General features: G+C 42.0%; 1 protein-coding gene across 2 annotated transcripts; it reads left to right on the top strand.

Moving 5' to 3' along the window:
- Positions 1-3,280: 3,280 nt before the first annotated feature.
- Positions 3,281-11,640, top strand: TENT5A (terminal nucleotidyltransferase 5A). 2 transcript variants are annotated; one of them, XM_037520003.2, is made up of 3 exons: positions 3,281-3,486; positions 3,658-4,198; positions 5,257-11,640. In XM_037520003.2, the coding sequence occupies exons 1-3, from the start codon at positions 3,467-3,469 to the stop codon at positions 6,031-6,033; spliced, it is 1,338 nt and encodes a 445-aa protein (XP_037375900.1). In that variant the 5' UTR covers positions 3,281-3,466; the 3' UTR covers positions 6,034-11,640. The 2 variants fall into 2 exon arrangements, with proteins under 2 accessions (XP_037375900.1, XP_037375901.1); XM_037520004.2 differs by having other exon boundaries at positions 3,281-3,431; positions 5,257-11,336.
- Positions 11,641-26,227: the final 14,587 nt, after the last annotated feature.

Here is a 26,227-nt window from a genome sequence, read left to right as displayed (position 1 = left end):
TTCAGGTTCTCTGGTGTCTGGCCTCCTGTTTTACTTCTCTCTCTCAGCCATGCCCTGTGTTATTGGGAGGGGCCATGTGAACTGCTAGGGGCTGGTTTTGCTTAGGAAAAGATCCCCACCTAGAAAGCCAGGCCAAAGTGACTCTTGTAGATGCAGTGCAAAGTGTGGCAGGGTCCTTCTGTATCATGATCACACTGGGCAATTTGCTAAAATACAGATTCTTTTAGCCCCATAAAACAAATTCTTAGACATGCTTGAAGTACAGATATTCACCAGCTCTGAGACAATTTTTCCCCCCACATTTGGAGAAAGGGTTAAAAGAAAGTACAAAATAATGGCACAGATCTTTTCTTTTTCTTTCTTTCTTACTCTCCCTCCCTCCCTTACTTCCTTTCTCTTTCTTAAAGTGCAGTTAAGCAAATGTAAATCTACTACCCCTTTGACTTTAAGAAAGGGCAGAATTCATATTGTCCTTTAGAAAATACATTTTTAATGGGTCTCTTTTCTTTGAAATAGTTTGCAATTTGTACCTACCTTGCCTTCAGGAGAGAAGGTACTAGTAAGCCAACTACAGACAGCCTGTTCAAGAACACCAGCTAAATGCTTAAGGTCTGAGCCCACCATTTACTAGCTGTGAAACGTGGGTTTCAGTCTCTTTACCTCTCCTTTCCTGTTTAAATCCCTGTGACATAGACTACCTTCCTCTTGAAGTGGAAAATAAGTTTTATATTTAAAGAGCTGAGAGGGGCCTCCCCGGTGGCGCAGCGGTTAAGCACTAGGTTTCGAAGCTGAAGCAGCAGCGCTGGTTTGATCCCCAGCAGCTACCCAGTCGGTCCCACATGGCATGCAGATCTCCCCTGCCGCCCGCTGCTCCCCTCAGCAATGTACCTGGGTCCTTCTGCCTGCTCTGCTCCCCGCTCTGGCTCTGGTGAATTCTCTCACCCTCCCGCCCTTCTGGCTATACCCTGTGCTTGTATAAATAAATAAATAAATAAATAAAAATAAATCTTTAAAAAAAATAAATAAAGAGCTGAGAGTATGGCCTGGAGATTCTAAGTTTTTGGAAGCCCCGAAGACCTTACCCTAATGCACTAGCAATCTTATTTCTTAGCATGGTGGCCTAGACATCCTTTCTCAAACATTCTTTAATTCTCTCACACATTTCCCTTCGTTAATAATGCCCATTTCCTTTTTCCTCGACAACCAAGGAAAGCCCATTTCTGAAGATTCATTCCAATTAACAGCTCATTTCTGGTCTTCTTTCCCAGTCCCTCCGTCCTAGTAGACCACCACTTCTGTGGGGAAACATACGTCTCTCATAACACATGTACATTTGAACCAAAATCATGTTCTCCACTTTCTGTCGACTAGATTGTGTAAAACACAGTGATTCTCACATTCTCAGCACTTAGCTTGGTGCCTGCCACAAAGTAGGAAGTCATGTAAAAAAATAAACACACTTGGTGACTGGATAAAATGGATGCCTTAACGCTTGGATAGCTGGGATGGGGGGCGAGGGGTGTTGGGGGCGCGAACATCAGCAGGTGAATTGGGTGCTTGTTCTAGGGTCCCTTCCCGACCCCACCCCACAGCGCTGGACGCTTTGCTGACAGACAGCCCCCCTTGTCCCCTCCCCCTCCCCGCAGGTCCGGTCGGGCTTTGGGACGCAGCTCCGCAGGGCACCGGCAGGGGGCGGCGTCGTCACGCAGCCAGGCGCTCCGCGGGTGACGGCCGAACCCCGCCCCGCCCCGCCCCGCCCTCCCGCTCCCACCCTCACGCCGAAGTGCGCAGCTTTAGTGAGTAGGCCCTAGTGCCGGGCACCCCCAGTTTAGTGGGTACGCCTGTTCTCCCAGGGTGGGGGGTCGGGGCGCGCAAGCCCAAGGGAGGTAGTATTTCGCTTCTTCCCCAGCGCGCTCTCCCCTTAGCTTCCGTCTCAGCCTCCCGCCGTCTCCGCAGCGAAGCAAAGTTACTTTTAGTTGGGAAAGACGCCGGGAGTAGCAGGAATCGAACGCCAGAAAAGGGAGGCGGACGTGTGGGGGAGGGTTCCGGGAGGGGGGGGTCTTCCTAGCAAAAACTGTGGCGCGAGCGCGCGTGGTGGTGACGCTGACCCTCCTTTCGCTCCGCCGAAGCGACTGAGGCTGAGGGCAAGAAACTCTTTCACCCTTTAAACTAGTACTTTGTACGTTTCGTGGGAAACTAAATTCACACAGACGTTTGTATTCACTTAGCAACGCAAACCTTACTTAGCGCGAGGGCGAATGCGCTTCGCCTCCTGGAAGTTCCCTGAGAGAACGCGCCCCAGAGGGCCCGGCCGGCGCAGCGGCTCTGGCAGTCGCTCGGCGGCGACGCGCTCCCCGCGCCGCTCCGGGCCGCGCATTCCCGGGCCAAAGGGCGCTCGCCCTCAGGGCCTCAGGGCCTCGGGACCCGCCGGCCGCGGCGCCCCCTCGGTGACGCGCGCGGGCTGTCGACGCGCTCCCGCCGTCCCAAGCCGCTCGCGCGCGGGGCCCAACGCCCGCCCCGGCCCCGCCCCCGCGCTCCCTCGGGCTCGCCTCGAGCTCCCGGCGCTTCCTGAGGTCTCGAAACGGAAACCCAATTCCCAGCGAGCCCTGCCTCTCGCGCGCGGAGACTGATGTGCGTGAGCGAACGGCCTCGTCCGTTCACACCGGGCCGGGGCTCTTCATGAAGTGCGCGGTCTGAAGGGAGGTGAAGCGCCTCGGGAGCCCGTCAGGAAGCGGTCACGACTCGCTGTAGTGGGCGAGAATGTGATGTTTGGGAAGTTTTTGTAGTTGCGCGAGTGTCGTCGCGACCCGGCTTTTAGGGCCGCTTAGGACTCGTGAGGCATTTTGTGTCCCTGTTGAGAAAGCGGAGCGTGGGCGGGGGGCCGCACTTGTATCAAATATCTGGCATAAATACAAGCGCGTGTGTGTTCGGGTGTCTGAAAACACGCACACACACACACACAAACACACACACACGCGCGCGCGCGCCTCTGGTGTCGCGCCCTGGGGAGCGCTCGTCGCGCCGCACACCCAGCTCGCGGGGCTCGGTCGCTCGGCCGCCGGCGCGGGCGGGGGCGGCGCCCTATGCAGATGAGAGGGTGTGGCGAGCGCGCGGCGCTCGGGCCCCGGAAGCGCGGAGAGGCCCGGTATAAAAAAAGTACTTGAAGACGTTTTCCCCGCACAACTGCTAAAGCTCCAGAGACCGGAGCGTGTGCGGCGGCGGCAGTAGGAGCCGCCACCTCCGGGACCACCGCAGCTGCAGGGGCCGCGGCGCGGGCGGGGCCGAGGGGCGGGAGTGGCCTGCGCGGGCGGCCGGGTCTGGAGAGGAGTAAGTCGCTGGCTGTTGCCGGGAGCGCACTCGCAGCTCCCCAAAGTATTGCCGCCTCGCGGTTCCTCGCTCGCTGCGCTCCTAGAAGGGGCGGCCGCCTCCAGGTGACACAGACGGGACTCCCGCTTGCGCTTTCCAGATGCATCAGAGATACTTTTGGTGCGGGGCTGCTCTGCGGGACGCGGCGCGCGCGGCTGGGGCCGGGAGGGTCTGGGGAGGGCGAGCCTGAGGCGCCGGGCGGCGAGCGGGGAGCGGGCGCGCACTTTCCTCAGAGGGGCACTGCGGGCTGCCACGCGTCCTCACCGCGCGCCTTCCCCCTTTTTCTTTCAGGACTGACCAGGGCCAAGTGGCATTCGGCGGGCACTTCATGGCGGAGGGCGAAGGGTACTTCGCTATGGCCGAGGACGAGCTGGCCGTCGGCGCCTACATCCCCCTGGGCGGCGACTTGAGCGGCGGCGACTTCGGCGGGCCCTGCTTGGACTATTGCGACAGCCCCACGGCGCACTGCAACGTGCTGAACTGGGAGCAAGTGCAGCGGCTGGACGGCATCTTGAGCGAGACCATCCCGATCCACGGGCGCGGGAACTTCCCCACGCTCGAGCTGCAGCCCAGTCTGATCGTGAAGGTGGTGCGGCGCCGCCTGGCCGACAAGCGCATCGGCGTCCGCGACGTGCGCCTCAACGGCTCGGCCGCCAGCCACGTCCTGCACCAGGACAGCGGCCTGGGCTACAAGGACCTGGACCTCATCTTCTGCGCCGACCTGCGCGGGGAAGAGGAGTTTCAGACTGTGAAGGACGTCGTGCTCGACTGCCTGTTGGACTTCTTGCCCGAAGGGGTGAACAAAGAGAAGATCACGCCGCTCACGCTCAAGGTAAAGCCGCCGCAGACGGGCCGGGGGCGGCGGCCGGGGCGCGGGGCTGGCGTCGGAGGCCGCGCTTCTGCGGCGGGGACTGCGGCGGGCGCGCCTGCTCTCTTGCTCGCTGGCCACGGAGAGAACTGACGTGCGCGGCTGGTGTCGTTTCAGTTTGCTGGGCGCTTCGGCGCCACAACTCTCGCCGGCTGCCTGGGCCGCCTCTCCCTTCTCTTCCTTCTTAGCCTTTAGCTCTTGGCTTTCCTTGCTTGAGTGTTGTCCACAGTCGTTGCTGCTCCTTGGGAGAACAAAATGATGTCAGTACGTGTTTTGAGTCATTTCACGGGCTAGTCTTTGGGAGAACAGCAGCCCCAAGCAGAGTCGGTGGGTTTATTATTGTATCGGAAAATGTGAATAGCGGCTCTGTCTGCGTTCAGCTGATTCCTTGTGTATACGGAGGTTTCAGGGGTGGTTCCTGTGTTGAGGATAAGGATTAGAAACTCCCCCCCCCCTTGGTTCAAAGCCAGTTTTATGTAATTACTTAAGATTGTCTGCGGAGCCAGTCTCCCAGAATTTCCCGGTTTAGTTCAGATTTGATTGTAAACTGTGGAGTATCCCTAAAGGGACATTCTGGGTTCCAGTCACAGAGGTTGCCTGGGGGAGGGGGAGAGGAGGAAGTGAGTGACTAGGGGCAAGGGTGAGAGGCAGAGCAACTTGTCCCTGTGTGCCTTTCTGTCTTTTGAGTCTTGTGTGGACATTGTGTGAATATTGTACATTTTCAAAAAATAAGACCGTTTTCAGAAAGTATCATTGTAAGTATCAGACATGGCAAAGAACCTCTTAGTACTCTGCTACGTCGGCCAAAAGCCTCAAACTATTGCTTCTAGTCTCTTTCCCAGACGGTAAAACCACTCGTTAAATGTATTTTTTGTTTGCTTGCTTTCAGAAGACTAGATAGTGGTTTGCTGAAACTTGACAAAAGGGAAGGAGCAGAATAATTCTCAGCTGTGAAGAGGATGTATTTATTTATTATTTTTTCTAGGTTTTCTCATCTTCTTGTTTTATCTTTTAAATTATAGGAAGCTTATGTGCAGAAAATGGTTAAAGTGTGCAATGACTCTGACCGATGGAGTCTAATATCTCTGTCGAACAACAGTGGGAAAAATGTGGAACTGAAATTTGTGGATTCCCTCCGGAGGCAATTTGAATTTAGTGTAGATTCTTTTCAAATCAAATTAGACTCTCTTCTCCTCTTTTACGAATGTTCAGAGAATCCAATGACTGAGACATTTCACCCCACGATAATTGGTGAGAGCGTCTATGGCGATTTCCATGAAGCCTTTGATCACCTTTGTAACAAGATCATTGCCACCCGGAACCCAGAGGAAATCAGAGGGGGAGGCCTCCTTAAGTACTGCAACCTTTTAGTGAGGGGCTTTAGGCCTGCCTCTGATGAGATTAAGACCCTTCAGAGGTATATGTGTTCCAGATTTTTCATCGACTTCTCAGACATTGGAGAGCAGCAGAGAAAACTGGAATCCTATTTGCAGAACCACTTCGTGGGATTGGAAGACCGCAAGTATGACTATCTCATGACCCTTCACGGAGTGGTGAATGAGAGTACAGTGTGCCTGATGGGACATGAAAGAAGACAGACTTTAAACCTTATCACAATGCTGGCTATCCGTGTGCTCGCTGACCAAAATGTCATCCCTAATGTGGCTAATGTCACTTGTTATTACCAGCCGGCACCCTATGTAGCAGATGCCAACTTTAGCAATTACTACATTGCACAGGTCCAGCCAGTATTCACATGCCAGCAACAGACATACTCTACTTGGCTACCCTGCAATTAAGAATCACTTAAATGTCCTGTGGGGCAGCCATTTCAGACAAGATAGGTAAATTAAAAAAGAAGAAGAAATGGCTGAGGTGATCCAGCCTTGATTAGGGATGTGTTTTATGCAATGGTAACCTGCTCCTGGTTTTAAGCTTGGCAAAGCTTGTGGATCTTTGCATAGGTATGGGAGCATGATCTCAAAATGATCCCTCCCTCCAACAGCCCTCCCATCTACAATAATTCTCCTATCCGATTGGATTCTATCTTGAAATAAAAGAGACCTGTCATTAGAAGCAAGCAGGTTCTCCTAAAATATGGAGGGAAAAATTGCTTGATGACAATATGGGCTTGCAGTACCTGCTCCCATAGCTTTGCCATATGAAAAAAGAAAGTTGAGAGTTTCTTATAATCTGGAATTCACAAAAGGGAAAATACAAAGGAAAAAAAGATCTCACCCCTACTTAATTAATTTGGGAGTGCATAGTGACAATAATACTGGAAGAAGGGAAACTCCAACATTGGGATCTAAGACTTGTAGCAAGTGCTTTCCGTGAAACTATCCTATTGTGTTAACAGAAATGTCTTGCTCTGAAAGAACAGTAGTAAGTTGGTGCAGTTCTCATAACAAACAGCAGAACTTATGATGACACAGTCCATTATTTCCAGCTGCGTGCATAGCTCACATTTTTAAAATGTGAAAATGCAAACAAAAACAGCTGTAGCAAAGAAAGTATGCTCAAGGACCAAAGATTTAACAGATAAAAATACCCAAGTAGAAGAGATAGAGTAGAATATATAAAGAGTTACTATATTTGTTATACACCAATATACATCGAAGTGCCTGTTGCCTTCTGAAAATTTGAAGTGGAAAATTTTAGGATCTAGTGATTTTATTTTATCAGGGATTCAAAAAGAAAATACAACAACACATAAGCTTGTGAATGGTGGAGGAAATGCCCTATTTTTTCTCAACAAACACTTGTATAAAGTTAACATTGTTGGTATGATGTTATCATAGGTACGTGTATATGCGTGTATGTATACATATTTGCGACATGTATGTATACATACATTACAATGACTATCGTCTAGAATAATGTAGCAAATAGAAATGTTTAAATACTGTGTACTTTTATGTTTTCAAAAAGATGACATGAGGCATGGGCATATTGCAGTGATGAATTAAAACCACATCTAAAAAAAATTTAAAAAATGAAAAAGGAAAACAAGTAATATATTTGATAGGAAGACCAGAGATGATACATTTTTAGTGAGTGTTCCTCCTTTTTTTGTGAGCCATAGAATTCCACTGATAGGAGAATATTTGGCAGAGCCCTCTTTTTATACTAAACTGCCATTTTGGCAGTTTGAACCCTTTTATTTTTTGTAATACTTGCATGCCTCCATGGTGTATAATCCAGTGGATCTTGGATCAGTGAGAGTCTGTTTAAATCCCTAACTGCTAAAACAAGTTTCTGGTGATCTGAACACTACTTGTTAATATTTAAATGAATTTTTTAATGAATGCATTCTGCATTCCAGGACCACTAGAATTTAGTAAATGTGAAATGACCCTTTTTAAAGAGTATTTGCACAGTTGCTTAAAATTTATATATGAGATATATATTATATATAAAATTTTATAAATTCATGCCAATATGAAACATCTTTGATCTGGTTATCACACTGCATTTAAATATTTAGTACTGTACTTCAAATTCAATCACTTTGCATTGACTCAAATCCAACTTTATTTTTTCTTTCTCCAGAGACCAGTTATACCTTGTGAAATGAGCTGTCATTACTGTTTTAGCTAATGACAGCCAACCTTAAAACCATCACTCTCGGACACCTTCATTCTTTGGACACTGGTCTCTGAAAATGCATGTTAAAAACAATACCAACACATAAAAACCTTCCCTTTGTATTATGAAACAGCCACATAATCGCTGCCCACCATAGTGGATGACTGCTTACTGTGATAATTCCTCTGAAGAACCAAGCAGATTTTTGTCATCAGTTAAAGAGGGATTGGGGAATAAATTGGCATCATTCCATTGGCAGTGTAATTTGTTTTTTATCTGGGCATCACTCAGATGCTTGCTCAGTGCTAGGTTAATCCATCTGAATTTACCTTTTGTGCATCTGTCTTTGAAGTCTTAACAGGAACTTGATGAGTTTGCTGTAGCAGCTTCCCTGTGAATTCTGTCTGAGCTGTAACAGTTACTGCACTGCCACTCACTGTTTCCTAGGGAAGGAACTCATCCTTCTCCCATGTTGGCTTAGTCTCCCTCACTCAAGCCCTGGGTTTGAAAATTCATTGTGAATTCCTTGGAAATCAATCCATTTGCAGATTAGGCCTAATACTTAACTATCAAAAACCAGAGCTCCACCTGCTCACCTGTTTGAAAGTTTTCTGAAAGGAAACTAAGGGGACTCTTGGGACCAAGGAGCAACTGGTAGTCTGTTTTCTTCCTTCTCGTCCTAACTGTTGACGTATGAGTCGTCCACTATTTTAAAATGTATCTGGATGTCTCTCTGGCTCTGCAGCAACCTGCTGTTGATTTGTGACACAGATTTTTGTTTGGTGGGGCCTTATTTGAAGATACACTTTTTTACTTATTTCCTCAAATATTTATGTTCTTTTTTACTTACTCAAGGGTTAATAGTATATAGTTGGAAGAGCCAACTCCTGGCATTCAGATAGAACAGGATGTACTCGAGACAACTTTCAGCATTTACTTTAAGGATTATATAATTTATTTCTCCTTTGTATGTACTATAGTCTTGTGCATATGTAGTTGAACAAACAGTGGAATATATGTATTTCTTTGTGGATGTGTGGCCTAAAATTTGAATGTTTGGTGAGAGAGAGCCGTGTGTATAGGTCAGAGAAAAGAAAAGCTCTCAACTCCTGATTAGTGCCTGTGATTTGCTTGCTCTTTTGTTTATCTGGCCTAGTGTGCTGTTACTTTAAAACAGGAAGAAGTTTTCTCTTAGGGAGACTCTTCTCAACTGTGTAGTCAGGCATGTCAGAGAACACTTAACCTGTGACAATGCCTTTAAAAAAGTTTACTTCATTTACTTTTAGTTGCCTCAAGAATTCCTACATCAAGATGGACTTTTCCTTTCCAGAAATGGAATCAAATATCTGCTCACTTTGGTATTGGGTGGACTATTAAAATGTGACTCAAAAAAAAAATGCAAGGATGGAAGAATATTTGTAAGCCAAGCCAAGGAGGTAATGAAAAATGAACATATTGTTTCTGTCACCCCCTTCTGTTTGCTCGTCTTGGTTGCTTTGTTGTGCATAAAGTTGTTTTCAATGCAGTGCTTGTCAAATAAATATTGTGAACTATTTTGTAAATGAAATGTATTATGTTGAAAGCTGTCAGCAATTCAAAAATAAGCTTTTTTTGTTATTTGAAGAGGAAGTGTATTAGATGAAACCAAAAGCAAAAAAAAAAAAATGATTTCATATATAGCACCTATTTGAATATAATCTTTAAGATTTCTTATAGCATAGCCTTTTCAGTGCTAAGAAAGAATCTCTATGTAAAACTTTGTTGTAATAATGGCTAAAGTGTACGGTAAAAGTACAGAGTTGGAAGATGTCAAGGTAACTTGACGAGATTTGCTGCAAAGCCTTGCAGAATGGAGGAGGCTCCGCCCGCTGGCTGTCTCTTTCTCCAACCCCTCTACAATCATTGCCTGCTCTGAGATGTCCTATTGCAGCAAGCTGCACTTTGGGTCACTCTTTCGGAATATTTTGACTTCAGACTGTGTCACAGGCAGAAAAGGAGTTGATGGAGAATGTACTCTTAAAAACTGACATGTTTGCATCAGTGCTAGAGGGAACAGATTGTGAATTTTGTTTACAGCATCCAATATTTGGATTTTTTTTTTTTGTAAATAAAAAGAAGTTATTTTTTTCTATTGATTTGTGTCTGTTGTCTTCGGTGTCTGTGCTGGCGAAAGACCATGTGCTCTGATTCCCAGCCTGTGTCCATGAGAAAAGACAAGGCAGTACTTGAAGACTTAAGCAACTCAACTTCTCAGTTGAAGTACAATACATTAAAATACCCAGCTCTCAGGCAGCCCATCTCTAACTAGCTCAATTAGCTTCAAAAGAATGTAGCTAATGAGTCCCAAACATTTTTATTTGGATATAAACTTAGCAGTGTTAAATGGACCAAAAATTAGAGCTATGTATCAGTAGAGACGCATGACTTTGAACTACGGGTCTCCTGTATCCCTGAGAGAGCCGTGATTTTCATGAGTAGCCCAAGTGCTGCATTCACTCATCAGTGGTCATCTATACTGTCTGTTAAAGGCTCTTCTGTTTTACTCAAAGTTTACATGGTGGGGTGGAGTGGGGAGCAGGAATTGCAAGGGGAAGTAGAAGGAAAACAGTTATAGGATCTAATATGTTGTACTTTGTGTATATGCTGTGTGCAGAGTAATTGCCTCTTTTGACTTGATTTGAACACAGTCTCACCTGTTCAGGTGGCGTATACTAACTAATATTTTCTGTATAATTTGGAAACTTTCTCAATACTAGTAGCATCAAAATTTGGTCACCCTAGGCTATGATAGTACATACTCATGGTTTTTAAAACCATTAAAATTCCTGACAGGTAGAATGCATGCTTGGCACTGCATCTATGAAAGAGTTCTTCCTGGTATTCCCTCACATACACATCGTAAAAATAAGAAGTGATGATTTGATTTGATAGTGGTATTTGTGTTTTATTCTCTTTTTTCTTTGTTGCTACCTCTTCATGTTTCTACATCTAGTCCCTCACATGTTTGTCATATAATCCTTTTTAAACAAGGGTTGACTAAGGACGGTATATATTAAGTTCTTTCTTGGCTTAGATACACCCTGCTATTTCTAGTTGAATTACCAGTCTGTACCTACTTAAGTTTAAAGAGATGTAACCCATCTTTCCTTTTCTTAGGAAGCCCATTTCCTAAAGATAAAGTTCCTTTAAGAAGAGAAACAACAAATACCTCCATAAAACAAGGAAATTAAAATCAGTCATCAAATGTAAAGTAGAATAAAAACTATTAAAATCATCAACTATTTCAGAAAATTAAACCATAATTTACTTCTCAGAAACAAGGCTGAATGTATAAATGTCCTTTGGTCTGATAGAAAATACATTTAAGAAATGTGGGCGATGGGGAGGAAAAGTTATTTTAAAATCTTGATTTCTAATGCCATCCTCCAAAAAATGTACCCAGGTCTCCTTGGACAAATGGACAAAACTAGAACTGCTGCAGAGGAATGCCTGGAGCATCTTCTTGTTCCAGAAAGTAAGCATGTGTTAAAAAAATAAATAAATAAATAAAACCTCAAGGATTGGGGAGGTTTGTCAAAAGGACAAGTAGTCAACTGAAAGTGCTCCAATGGTCAAAGCTAGAACAATTTGAATAACTAAGTAGTACTGGATTATAACCCAAAGTTATAATCAAATGAGATTCTGACTGGATGAATAAGTACATGGGGACAAAGGCAAATTTCCTGTGCAGAATTCTAAATAATCTGTGTAGATACTGCCCCCTCAAGGAGGTGGAATTTAGTTCACTTTTTAAGTGTGGGTTGTGATTTTCTTCCAAAGTGTGCAAAAAGGGGGTCGGTGCGGGGCGGGGGGTGGGAGGGGAGAAGAGAAACCTGACAAACACCGTGTAAATCGGTTGAACATGATCAACATCAACAGTGATAAATCATAGTTATAGCCTGCATCTTGTTAGGATGTGATGAAAATGGCACCTCACATCTGTGATCTTGCCCTAAACCTGTAACGCCTGCGTGATCATGAGGAAAGCATCAGATAAATCTATATGGAGGAGCATATAAAATGTCAGACTAATACTGAAATCATCAAAACAAGAAAAACCTGAGAATTGCTACAGCCAAGAGGAGCGTACAGAGACAAGACAACAAATTATTGTGGTATCCTGGATGGACAGAAAAGGACATTAAGTAAAAGGTAAAATCTAAGGAAATCTAAATAAGGTATTATTGAAATAATGAGTTTTCAGCATCAGATCATTGGTTGTAAAATATGTACCTTACTAAGACAGACATTTTTAATGGGGAAAGTAGGTATGGGATATATGGGAATTCTTTGTACTATCTTGAAATTTTTCTGTGAATCTAAAATTATCCTCAAATAAAGAATTTATTAAAAAAGAATAATAGTGAGCTTTATTTTTTTAATGTCTTCTGTACTTAAAAGGTTGACATATAAAGGAATGAAAATAAAATGTTTTATTCTAAAGTTTTAGAGAAACTTTACCTGCAAGTTTTAGGGAAAAGGAAGGTGGTTGGAGAGAACTGGGTTCTATAGGCAATGTTTGCCTGTAGAACAGTAGAAGGAATTAATTTTGCCTTACGTGTTTTTTCCCTTAGAGTTTTAAGGAAAGGGAATGTTAAGTGTAATTGCAAGCTATTATGTAGATATTTATGAACATGAAGTTCTAAAATGATCAAGAGTTAAATTTTTTACAACTCAAATATACAGAAAACCTTGAAAAGTTATTTAGAAATCTTTTGTAAGAAAATAAATGTAGGATTTTTTTTAATCCTAGAGGTGTCTAATACTTAGTGGCATATTGAAATGAGTTCCATAATTTATCTGCTCACCTAACTCTCTCTTTCAGCTTATCAGGCTTTCTTAAAATGAAGGGTCACCTGTTCTTATATTTACTTTTTCAACTACATTACTGGCATTTGAAATAAATAAAAATGTAACTTTAAAAAGTAGATAACCCTTCATAATTTTTAAAAGCACTAGTTCCAGTTCAGTAAGTTATAAAATTAGGACAAAGCCCGTGCTTTCTTACTTAGGGACACAGAACTGCAGGAATTTATGAGTATGGGGCTAAGTTATTTCTAACCTCAATAATGGAAAGTTCCTTTCAGGATCCCCTTCAGAAACTGTTGATTTTCCAGCACAGTGTGTACTTATCAGTAATGCCAAGATTTTGTGGCATCATCTGGCCATGTCATTAGAAAACGGCTGAAACCCTTTTTTTTTTTTTTTCTTTTAGCAAAATTCAACATAATAACACTTAACACTATGGATAATGTCATTTTATGCAGTAATCCCAGATTACATATGCTCTGGAGTTTCTTCTACATCTCTTTAAGGTCAAGAAGATCATGGATCTTCGCTTTAATGGGGAATAATTAAAACCTGCTAATAAATCTACATTTAAGAACCCAGTTATCAGAGGGAAAAAAGTAAATTCAGTTCAGTCAAGTTCAAGACCTAAAGACTGAATTAGAATTGCCAAATTTAGTAAATAAAAGTATGGGATGCCTACTTAAATTAGGATTTCAGATAAGTGGTACTTTTTTTTTTTTAAAGTATGTCAATGCTGTATTTTGGACATGTTTTTACTAAAATATAGGCTACATTTATCTGAAATTTAAATTTAACTGGAAGACCATATTATCAGGCAACTCTATAATTTTTGTAGTGTCAAGAAACAAGGCTAAAAATGTTTCCTACTGTATTTTGAGTCAAGAAGATTTTATAACTTGTTAATATCTAACTTTAGGTACCATTAAACACTCTATTCACATTGAGTACCCATAGCAGCAAACCCTTTGAAATATGGCTCATTCATTAAATATTTGCTGAATGTGTTTTATGTGTTTAGCCTTGTGCTAGACTGAGACAGACCCAAAAGAAGTGAAAGTCCTGGTCCATTGCCCTTTAGAAGGTTAGGTTCCACTTACAAGTAGAACTTACTTGCTGAAAATTAATTTTTCAGCTACCCAGTGGTTAATTACTCGTGAGGTTTAGCTCTGCATGAGACACAATAGAGTTCTGTAGACTAATGGAGAGTTTAGATGAGGGTAATAGCCCTTGAAATGTGCCTTCTTGGGAGCTTTCAGAGAGAGCTCCCCATAGGTAGCCCCTCTTAGATAAGCATTGGCTATTTGCTTGTTTTTCAGCAAAGGATAAGGGTAGATGTTCTGCAGTTTCTGCTGAGAAAAGCAAAAATTCTTCCCAAGCTTCTGGACACTTGCAATTCTCTTTTCAAAATCTCTGCAAAAATCTTTGGAACTTAACTAGAATGCACCTTGAAATTTTATTGCCCTATAATCCTGTTTGCTGCAGCACATTAAAATTCCCTTGAATGTTTCTTATGTAACCACTTCTGGTTAGCTGTCATCTTGAAGTTATTACCGTTTAGTTTTTGCTGCTCTTTCCAGAACTGTGAAAGTCCTTTTCTCAAATGCTTCAAATATACTATGCACTCCAGACCTTATCCCTGCTCCCAAATTTGTGTAAAACCAGTTGTGTTGTGGGTCTAGGTATTTATTTAGTCAGAGTAGAGCATTTTAACTATCAGATAATGTGCTCCAGGGACTGCATGGTTTAGGAGACATCTACAGCTTTCATCATCATTAAAACATTTAATAGATATTTTCTCATGCCCCTGATTTGTTACTCTGTGAAGTGTAGCAGATATAATTAAAAATTGACATAGGAATATGCCCCAACCCCCCCCCAAAAAAAAAAAACAGAGCAGCAGTAAAATGAAAAGATTTGCCCAAATATGTGTGTCCAAGCTTTTCCTACTTTTGAGCCTGCTGGTTGTTCTTTCTTGGGAAGTTCTTCCTTCAGATTTTTGCATCTCTTACTCCATCACTTTATTATTACCATTATTATTGTTATTGCTGTTGTTATTGTTGAAATGTTTCTCAGAGATTGTCTCCGAGCCTCTTACTTAAAATCGAGTTCCCCCCAACATTTTTACCAAGTTACTTTCTTAGCCTTTGTCAAGATTTTAGGTGTTTATTACCGTCATACTCGTCACTAGATGAAATTGTATAAGTTGATTTATTTCTTTATTTATGGTTTAATTGTCATGATACAATGAAAATTCATAAAGGCTAAAACTTTGCTTAATTTACTACATATTAGTGTCTGAACTAGAACCTGCTGCATAGAAGGTAGTTAAATTTTAGTGAGTGAATGAATGAATGAATCCCTTTTGCTTTTAGATGAGAGGTGAGGCATAATATGCCATTAGAAAAATGTTAAAGAAAATGTAAAAAGAGTGAATAATCAAAAATGCTGTTAAAATAAGAGGACTTCAGAGATTGCCTACTCTACTCTGAAAGAGCAGAGGAGAATCTTGTGGAGTAATTCCAGTCTAGAAGCAAATTAGGAGCACTAAACAATAGGAGAGAGATGATTTTAGTGGAGATATTTAGGATTGGAGTATTCAGACCTCTTCTTGGTTCCTGAGCTTGAACTGTTGACAGCTGTGGGCTTGTGCTATGAGCCTTTCGGTGACATGGTGTTCATTGACAGGAGTAACAGGAAGCACATCTTCTAGCACCCACAGGTCTGTTTGCTTTGTTCCAAATCAAACCTAGCGTCTTGGAAAACTGACAACTGCAGTTTTCCTGGGCAGTCATTACAGTCTCTTTTTCATTACCTGCTACCACTCCAAGAACTGGAGAATTCCTGAGTGAAATTTTTAGAATGATGAGTACAAAGATTGAGGTCTGTCTCATATTTTAAGTAAAGGTAGTGGACCATTAGGCAGGAAATGTACCCTGCTATTTGAAGAAGGCAAATATATCAGGAGCAATCTGTTCATCAGTCATTTCTGAAAAATAAAAACCAATCAGCATTTCCATTGGCACCATTAGCCAGTCAAGACTCAAAAAACAGTCTTGCCCTGGGGCATTATACCTGTTGTGACCATTTGTTGATTTTTCAGGAGAGCCCCAATTTCAGAATGCTGCCTTGTTATCAAACCCTGTGACTGCTGTGTGTTTTTGCCTATAGTTTCAATAAGCTTTAATTTTAGGGGTTGTTTTATAATTACTGACTAAGCAAAATACTGGTACAATGAGAATATGGACTTCAAAAAGTCATTTAAAAATTAGTTTCCAATTTAATTATTGTAAATTATATATATATTTTAAAGATTTATTTATTTATACAGAAACTGGGGTACAGTCAGAGTCACAGGAGGGTGAGAGAATTCACCAGAGACAGAGTGGGGAGCAGAACAGGCAGACAGTCCGCCGCGCCATGTGGGTTTCTCCCTGGCTGGCCAGCAATCAAACCCGCGCTGCAAAGGCTGCAGACAACTTCACAGCACCACCGGGGAGGCCCTGTAAATTATATATATTAAAATCAGTATGACTTTTTTGAATCTGGTCCTACCTAAGTCCCAGCCCACTTTTTTTTAAAGATTTTTTTTTAATTTATATATGGCATAGAAGAACTGGGGTGTAGGCCAGAGGTGTGGGAGTGGGGGTGAAAAGACTCACCAGAGACAGAGTGGGGAGCAGAACAGGCAGATTTACTGAAATACTGCTGAGGGGAGCAGTGGGCGAGACAGGAGCGGTCAGCCTGCTATGCCAAGTGGGTTAGGGCCAGCCAGAGAGAGAACTCTTGCGGTGCTGGTGCTGTAGAGGCTGGGGATAGCTTCATAGTGTTGCGATTTAACCCCTTACACCACCGGGAGACCCTCAATCCTCTGTTCTTAAGAGTAGAAAAAGGGATATGTGGTGGCAGCATAGCTGAGATAGTCTAAACCCTATAAAAAAGTGGTTATATATATGAATTGTTCCCATAATAGGTCATCTATAATATATATTTGTAGATCATGTTCAATTTGATAAAATAATTATATTTTCCATTTAATCATCACAATAATCCTGAAAGTTAGGTTAAAAAGAAAGTATGTTTATCTTACTTTTAAGGTAAGAAAATGAGACCTATAGAGACTGAGCTTATACGTAAAATATATAAGCCATTAGAATTCATTCAGTGATTACACGGCGTGAGAGTCTATTTCTGCTTGAGACATACAAGACAAATTGGTCTTCAGGTCCTTCTACAACCCTTTCTTATCAGTCATCTATCGAAGAAGCAGGTGCACCATGACAACACAGCAAGTAGAAGGTTCAGAAGAGCATCAGGGCTTTTCTTATGGGATGATATCAAGTAAATTGCCTATTGTGAGTGGATTATCTTATGAAAAATAAGCATGATTTAAATTTTCAGTTGGCAGTCAAAATTCAGTAAACTACTTCAGTGCTGGTAAAGCTGTTTTCTGTATGTCCTATTATAGAGAATGGGCCACTTAATCTTTAAAAAGTGATCAATTAGCCTGGCTTACGTCATTTCTTACTGACAACGCATGCTACCAGCTGGCTGCTTTTGAATTTTTTTTTTTAATTTTGAAGAAAATGCCTGAAAGGAAAGGTAAAGAGGGTAATGAGACATGCTAACCTCTTACAAAACTCTGAATAAATTTCTGTAACACCTAAAATGTTCATTAGTCTGCTTGTGCTGTAGGCTTATCACACCTGTTTAGTTAGGCTACCCCAAAAGTGTTTCTTCTCATTTCTCCTAGTTTGTGACTTCTGCTTAATGGTGTCATAAGCCTTTCTCAATAATATAACATGATTCTTTGTAATTTGGTAGATGGTTTAGTGTTACTGGGGGCAAGATTAGATCTGTGGACCATTTGTTCTTTTCTAATGCTAATTAGTGTATTTCTGAAATGGTGCTTAATAAAACACACACACACATGCTCAAATCCTACTCATAGCTATTTTTATTTAACCAGTCACAAGTGAGGCAAGAGTATAATTTTTATAAAGTGTTTCTAAGCACATTTCTGCTAAGAACCCCTGCTTTATAGATGCTGATAGTGCTAAATCTGTGTCACTTAGCTTAGGCCCTCTGGAAAACAGAGCCTGAGGCAGAGATTATGGCCCTACTGTTTTATTTGTCAGACACAATAACAGGATGTTGAGATAAGGAACAGGTTTAATTCATTTCAACATAGTGTGTCACCATGTTGGCCACTGCACACAAAATTCTGTAAAGCAACAGAACAGGTGATTCAGCAGGCTTGCTCAATCAATAGGAGATAATTCTTTAGAAAATTTTTGGAAAGCACTGTATCTACACAGAAGAGGGAAAAGGAGGAGAAATTCTCATTGTCTCCCTTTTCCCATTGGTCAAACATCACTTCTTGGGGAAGTACCTCTTTTACATTTCCATTTGCTTCATCTGGCCCATAAGTTATTGTGTAGGAGAAGAGGTCTTATATCCTGTAGAGTAAGTAAAAGAAGAGGAAGGCAGTCAAGGTTTGTGTTCTACAATGCAGTTGTGTTACTGAAGATGAGAAAGGGATAGTTGAGGGGTGATTTTAGCATATCAACAATATAGAATTGAATTTAAGGAAGCAATGAAAGATTGATAAGAGGGGGCGGAGCAACATGGCGGCGAGGAGACGCTGTGAGTAAGATCTCCCATTAAAAAAAGTGAATAGGGAGGAAAAGCGGCAGGTCCCAGTGAGAACCGGGACACGGAAGATAAACGGGTGACGCCAGCAAACTACCCAAAGAAGAAAGTTGCCATAAAAGAGGACCAGAAGGGAGGAAAGCGCAGAACCCTGCTCCCCTCCCCCGCCCACAGAGGCGGCACTCTCCGACCAGCAGAGAAGAGGAAAACAACAAACTAAAACGACCAACAAGAACAAATGACGCAGCAAGCGGGACTGTGAGTGGAAAGGAACTATTGCAGCCACCACACCCCGTGAACGGGAACTGTGGAGAACCCTGCAGGATCCGCCACGGAGGTGAGCTCCGGGCGCCATTAAAGAGAGACCCCGCCCCCCAGGAGGAGACCAGCACCAGCACACAGCCCCGGGCTGCCCATTAAGCCTGTGCGGAAAAGCGGCGCGCTGGAAAAGCAGACGCGGATCGAGATCGGGATTGCGCGGAAAAGCAGAGCGCTGGAAAACCAAGTGCGGATTGGGATCGGGATCGCGCGGAAAAGCAGTGCAGTTGAAAAGCAAACGCGGATCCAGATCGCAGCTGCCCAGGTCCCTGCGCCTGCAACCTAGGCTTGCCTGGAGACGCACGGAGGCCCTCACTGAGTGAGCAGGAACCAGGCGCCAAGGCACGGGAGCGGGATTCAAAAGGCGCCATTCCCGCGCCACTGAACTGGGCTACAGCCTGAGTCCTGGAACTGAGGGCTTTGGAACTGAGACCCGGGGCACGAAATTAGGGGCGTGGGTTCCCCACGACGGTGGGGCACAAGGCAGACACAGCACCCCAAAGCCGTTGAGGTTTACCCTACCATTCCCGCTCTATTCCCTGTCCCACGGGGTGGAAAATCAGCTCCCCAAGGGCTCCAGGAGAGATCTCTGGCGCCACCTAGCGACTTGAAGCCAGCAGAGGCTCCTAGAGGAGCCAGTGGCCAGCTGGGGAGTTAGCCCATGCCGGGCCCCTTCCGACCAGTAGTCTGAGCCCACAGGGGGAGCGAGCACCCATAGCCGGGGCAGACCAGGCGCGCAGAAGAGTGTGCCTGAGACCGGACGCGCAGGGAGTGTGTCCCACATCACCATTTTAGAACAGGGATATTTCTTCAGTAAAGACTACCTGCAGAAGGCTTCCTCAGGAGCCAGAGGTGAGCCGGGGAAGTTCGCCCACACCAGAACACCTCTGGCCTGCAGTCCAAGCCCAGAGGGGGAGCAGGAACCCACCGCCGGGGCAGACCAGGCGCACAGAGGAGTGTGTCCCCACATCGGCATTTTAGAACAGGGACCTTTCTCCAGTAAAGACTGCTTGAAACTGACAGATGGCTCGTGGAGGAACCAGAGGAGAGCAGAGAAGCTCACCCAAGATGCCAGCCAGTCCCAACTACACAGTGTCTCAACGCATACGGCAAATTAGAAAACAGACAGTAGGGAGGAGAAGAACCACATGCAACCTAGCAACTCCCCAGGGAAAAAGCACACCACAAAAAGAAAACCAGCCCCCAGATTGCAACGACAGTAACTTGGAAGAACTTCTGAGCCATCCAGAAAGAGAATTTAAAATAGCCGTGATTAAAAAACTGACAGAAGTCATAAAGGAAAACAATGATAAGGGAAAAATAATCAACGATCAGAAGAATGCAATTGAGTCCCTAAAGAGGGAAAACAATGGTCAGAAGAATGAAATTGAGTCCCTAAAGAGGGAAGTAAAAGAAATGCAGGAGATCAAAGAATTAATGGAAGAACTAAAGAATTCTGGGAAAAGCAATGAAAGCAGAATAGATGAAATGGAAGAACGAATAAGTACTCTTGAAGACACAGAAATAAAAAGAACCAAAACAGAAAAGGAAAGAGAAGTACGAAGGAAAAAGAACGAAGAAAGACTTCGGGAACTATCTGACTCCATGAGGAAAGGAAATATAAGAGTTATAGGAATAGCAGAAGGAGAGGAGAGAGATGTAGGAACAGAGAAAATATTCAAAGAGATAATTGAAGAGAACTTCCCAAATGTGAAGAGGGAGCTGAAAATTGATATACAAGAAGCAAGAAAAACACCAAACTTTCACGACGAAAGCAAAAATACAGCAAGACACATAATAGTAAAGCTCCCAAGAATCCAGGACAAGGAAAAAATAATGAACCTGGCAAGAGGGAAGAAACATAACATTCAAAGGAAAGCCAATCAGGCTGACATCAGACTTCTCCGAAGAAACACTACGGGCAAGGAGAGAGTGGAGGGACATAGTCAACAGACTCCAAGAAAACAGATGCCAACCAAGAATTCTCTATCCCGCAAAGCTCTCCTTCCTCTTTGAAGAAAGAATATGGACCTTCCCAGACAAACAGAAACTCCGGAATTTCATTACAACTAAACCCCCACTCCAAAAAATACTACAAGGAGTCCTAAAGCCAGAACCTCAGAGGGACGAATAACAATGAAAGAAGGCCAAAAAAAAAAAAAGTTATTAAAAGAATAAATAAATAAAATCAAAGGAAAGACAAACACAATGGCAAATACAGATGCTAACATATCAATATTAACTCTAAATGTAAATGGACTAAACTCTTCAATAAAAAGACACAGAGTTGCAGCCTGGATTAAGAAACAAAACCCAACCTTTTGCTGTCTCCAGGAAACACATTTAGCTACAAAAGATAAAAATAGGCTCAAAGTTAAAGGATGGAAAACAATCCTACAAGCAAATGGACCAAAAAAGAAAGCAGGAACAGCTATACTTATATCAGATAAAACAGATTTCAAACTCAAAAAGATAAAAAGAGACCCCAATGGTCACTACATTATGATCAAGGGGACAATACTTCAAGAAGAAATAACACTCATTAACATATACTCACCAAACAAGGAGCACCAAAATATATCAGACAACTGTTGTCCTCTCTGAAAACAGACATCAGAGAAAACACATACGTAGTGGGAGACTTCAACACACCACTATCAACAATGGATAGATCAACAAGACAAAAAATAAGTAAAGAAACCAAAGCTCTAAATAAGGACCTAGAGCAATTGGGCTTAACAGACATCTATAGAACACTAAACCCCAAAAAAATGGAGTACACATTTTTTCAAGCGCACACGGATCATTCTCCAGGATCGATCACATACTGGGGCACAAGACAAACATCAACAGATACACCAAGATTGAAATCATATCAACCATCTTTTCTGACCATGAAGGCATCAAACTAAAAATAAACCATAAAAAGAAGGCAAGGAACTTTCCTACCTCATGGAGATTAAAAACCACACTCTTGGAAGACCACTGGACTAATGAGGAGATCAAAGAAGAAATTAAAAAATTCTTTGAATTGAACGACAAGGAGGACACCAATATCCTAAATGTATGGGATGCAGCAAAAGCAGTAATAAGAGGAAAATATATAGCAATGGAAGCTCACATCAAGAAACAAGAAAGAACTCAAAGAAACAACCTAATCTCGAAGCTCAAAGATCTAGAAAAAGAACAACAAAAAATAAACCCCAAAACCAGTAGAAGAAAAGAAATAATAAAAACAAAAGCAGAAATAAATGAAATTGAAACTAAAAAAACAATCCAAAAGATCAATGAAACCAAGAGCTGGATCTTTGAAAAAATAAATAAAATAGATAAACCCCTAGCCAGGCTCACAAGGGCAAAAAGGGAGAAAGCACAAATAAATAGGATAATAAATGAAAGAGGAGAAATCACAACGGACACAGCAGAAATCAAAAGAATAATTAATAACTACTATGAACAGTTATATGGAAACAAGTTTAACAATGTAGAGGATATGGACAAATTCCTACAACTCTACAATCACCCAAAGCTAGATAAAGAAGAAATAGAACACCTAAACAGACCAATTACAAGCAGCGAAATTGAAATGGTAATCAAAAACCTCCCCAAAAACAAAAGCCCAGAACCTGATGGATTTACAAACGAATTCTACCAAACATTCAGAGATGAACTGGTGCTTATCCTTCATGAACTCTTCCAAAAAATTGAGAAGGAAGAGACAATACCAAACACGTTCTATGAAGCCAACATTACACTAATACCAAAACCGAATAAGGACAACACAAAAAAGGAAAACTACAGGCCAATCTCCCTAATGAACACTGATGCAAAAATCCTCAATAAAATTTTAGCTATCAGAATCCAACAATGTATCCATAAGATAATTCACCACGACCAAGTAGGATTCATTCCAGGGACACAAGGATGGTTTAACATCCGAAAATCAATCAACGTTATCCAACACATCAACAAAAAGAAATATAAAAACCATATGATAATATCAATAGATGCTGAGAAAGCTTTCGACAAAGTGCAACACCCATTCATGATAAAAGCCCTTGAAATTCTTGGGATACAAGGAACATACCTCAACATCATAAAGGCCATCTATGACAAGCCAACAGCCAGTATTATTCTCAATGGTGAAAAGCTGAAAGCAATTCCATTAAGATCTGGAACAAGACAAGGATGTCCACTCTCACCACTGCTTTTCAATATAATACTGGAAGTCCTAGCCAGAGCAATAAGACAAGAGAAAGACATCCAAGGAATCCAAATAGGAAAAGAAGAAGTCAAACTATCACTATTTGCAGATGATATGATAATATGCATAGAGAACCCCAAAAAGTCCACAGAAAAACTAATTCAACTCATCAATCAGTTCAGTAAAGTGGCAGGATACAAAATCAACACGCAAAAGTCAGTAGCCTTCCTATACACAAACAATAAATCTGAAGAAGAAGAAATAAAAAAAAAAATCCCTTTTTTTATTGAAACAAAAAAAATCAAATATTTGGGAATAAATCTAACAAAAGAGGTAAAGGACCTATACAAAGAAAACTATAAAACACTGTTAAAAGAAATAGAAGAAGACACAAAGAAATGGAAAGACATCCCCTGCTCATGGATTGGAAGAATAAACATTATTAAAATGGCCATCCTTTCAAAAGCAATATACAGATTCAATGCTATTCCAATCAAAATTTCAATGTCATTCTTCAAAGAAATAGAACAATTATTGATGAAATTCATATGGAATCACAAAAAACCCCGAATAGCCAAAGCTCTCCTGAAAAAAAATGAAGGGAATGGAGGCATCACACGCCAAGACTTCAAACTCTACTACAAAGCCATAATCATCAAAACTGCATGGTATTGGAACAAGAACAGACATACAGACCAATGGAATCGAATAGAAAATCCAGAAATAAACCCACAAATTTATGGTCAACTAATCTTTGACAAAGGAGCAAAGACTATGCATTGGAGCAAAGAAAGTTTGTTCAATAAATGGTGCTGGGAAAACTGGGTCGCTACATGCAAAAGAATGAAGCTTGACCACTACCTCACACCATACACAAAAATCAACTCAAAATGGATTAAAGAAGTAGACATCAGACCTGAAACCATAAAATATATAGAAGGAAATACAGGTGAAACACTATGTGATTTGCACATCAAAGACATCTTTACAGACACATCACCCAAAGCAGTGATAGTGAAGGCAAAGATAAACAGCTGGGACTACATCAAATTAAAGAGCTTCTGCACAGCAAAAGAGACAATAACAAAAACAAAGAGAAACCCCACCAACTGGGAGAACATTTTTGCACCCAACACTAATGATAAAGGACTGATCACAAAAATCTGCAAAGAGCTGATGAGACTCAACAACAACAAAGAAAATAATCCAGTCAAAAAATGGGCAGAAGAGCTAAAAAGAAACTTCTCTGAAGAGGAAATGCAAATGGCCAACAGGCATATGAAAAAATGTTCAACATCACTTGTCATCAGGGAAATGCAAATCAAAACTACCATGAGATACCATCTCACACTAGTGAGAATGGCACATATTAAAAAAACTAGCAACAACAAATGTTGGCGAGGGTGTGGAGAAAAAGGAACTCTTCTGCACTGTTGGTGGGAGTGCAAACTGGTCCAACCACTGTGGAGAGCTGTGTGGAGATTTTTGGACCTACTAAACATAGAGCTTCCATATGATCCAGCAATTCCACTCCTAGGTATTTACCCAAAGGACACAGAAACATCAACTCCAAAGAACACCTGCACCCCTATGTTTATAGCAGCACTGTTTACAATAGCTAAGCTTTGGAAACAACCCAAATGCCCAAAAATAGATGACTGGATCAAGAAGATGTGGTACATATATACCATGGAATATTACTCAGCATTCAAAAAAGATAAACACATGCAATTTGCAGCAACATGGATGGCACTGGAAGGGATCATGCTCAGCGAAATAAGCCAAAATGAAAAAGAAAAATACCGGATGGTCTCACTCATAGCAGGAATCTAGAAAACTTAAATAAAGGACCAGGAAAACGAATAACTATAAGAAAGTGAAAATCAAAATCAACAAAAAACTATGAACCAGAGACACTTTTAGGGGGGCGGGGCTGGGAGGGTAGGGATTGGGGTCAGAATGGGGGGCTGCAATTGTATGGGGAATATAAAAATAAAATTTATTATTAAAATAAAAAAAAAGAAAGATAAAAAAAATAAAGATAAAAAAAACAGATTGATAAAGGACAGGAGAAGGTACTGAGGGGGGGGAAAAAAAAAAAACTAGTGTTGAATATTGTTGGTATGTAATTGACATCTTTTTCAACCTTTCTGTATTCTTCTCTGTATTTCAGGATTTGGAAGGTGAGAACTCCATTTCCTAGGCTCCTTTTGAAGCTAGAGCTCTACTTATAACTTAGCTTTTACTAAAAGGGGGAACTTGCATGAAATGTAGCAGAGATGCCTTTCTTATGTCACTGTGGTACTGCCAAGAAAGTTCTTGTAAATGTGCATATTGGTGATAGCAATAATTTTTTTTTGACCACTAGATTGCAGCTATATTGGTATTATTTTATTTTTTTTAAGATTTATTTATTTATGCATACAAGAACTGGGTACAGGCCAGAGGTGTGGGGGTGAGAGGATTCACCAGAGACAGAGTGGGAAACAGTACCAGCAGATTGACTGAAATACACTGCTGAGGGGAGCAGTGGGCGAGTCAGGAGAGGCCTGCTGTGCCATGTGGATAGCTCCCTGGCCGGGGATCGAACTCATGTTGGAGAGGCTGCAATAGCTTCATAGGTTGTGTCTTAACTAACACTTGTGCCACTAGGGAGGTCCCTATGTTCGTATTATTTTAAAACGAAGGCTCCAATAGATCTCTCTCACTTTTCCTTCTTCAGTCCTGTCTAAGATTTTATCCTCTTTCTTCATTTAAACCCTTTATGACTGAAATATCTAGAATAATGTTAGTTTCCTACAACAGATAGTTACCAGCACTGAGAACAAAGTCCACCTTATGGGAGCCTGAGGTACTGAATCTCATGTTATGATTCTCATCTCCAAACATCAACCTGGAACTGGGAAGGGTCAGTAACATCGAGGCTATATGGTTGAAAGAGTCCAGAATATGGGGTTCAGCTTTTAGGTTTGAATAATATTCTCACAATTTACAACTTATTTAACATTGCGGAAGTTAACTTTGGGTTTTTGTTCCCTTAATTTATAACATGAACTAATTGCAAAATAACTCTAAATAACTTAGATCATTGCTATTCAGACTTAATGAGATAATACATATAAAAGTTCTTTTAACAGCTTTAATATATTTTAAATCTGAACTCGAAAGCATCAATATTTCTTGTGATTCATATTATACATTGCCACTTGGCCTGGAATGGACTTCCCCAAACCATTCCAGAGGCAAGAACAATTTTCTTACCAGTGTTTGAGTATAGTAGGTGCTCAATAAATATTTATGGAGTGAATAACTGACAGACACCTAGAAGCTTATATTCAAAGTATGAGTTGCAGATGGGAAAATAAGAGTAGATCAACGTTTGG

This window comes from Talpa occidentalis, unplaced genomic scaffold (assembly GCF_014898055.3).
Source record: "Talpa occidentalis isolate TD23 unplaced genomic scaffold, MPIMG_talOcc4v2.1 talOcc4.2, whole genome shotgun sequence".
NCBI classification, from domain to species: Eukaryota; Metazoa; Chordata; class Mammalia; order Eulipotyphla; family Talpidae; genus Talpa; species Talpa occidentalis.
The sequence above is the reverse complement of the archived record's forward strand: the minus strand, read 5'-3'. Positions and strand labels throughout refer to the sequence as shown.

Excerpts from the sequence above, each read along its gene's own strand:
- TENT5A (XM_037520003.2), top strand. The coding sequence starts at position 3,467 with ATGCATCAGAGATACTTTTG. Across the intron at positions 3,487-3,657 it reads ATGCATCAGAGATACTTTTG|GACTGACCAGGGCCAAGTGG; the intron begins GTGCGGGGCTGC and ends TTTTTCTTTCAG. Across the intron at positions 4,199-5,256 it reads TCACGCCGCTCACGCTCAAG|GAAGCTTATGTGCAGAAAAT; the intron begins GTAAAGCCGCCG and ends TTTAAATTATAG.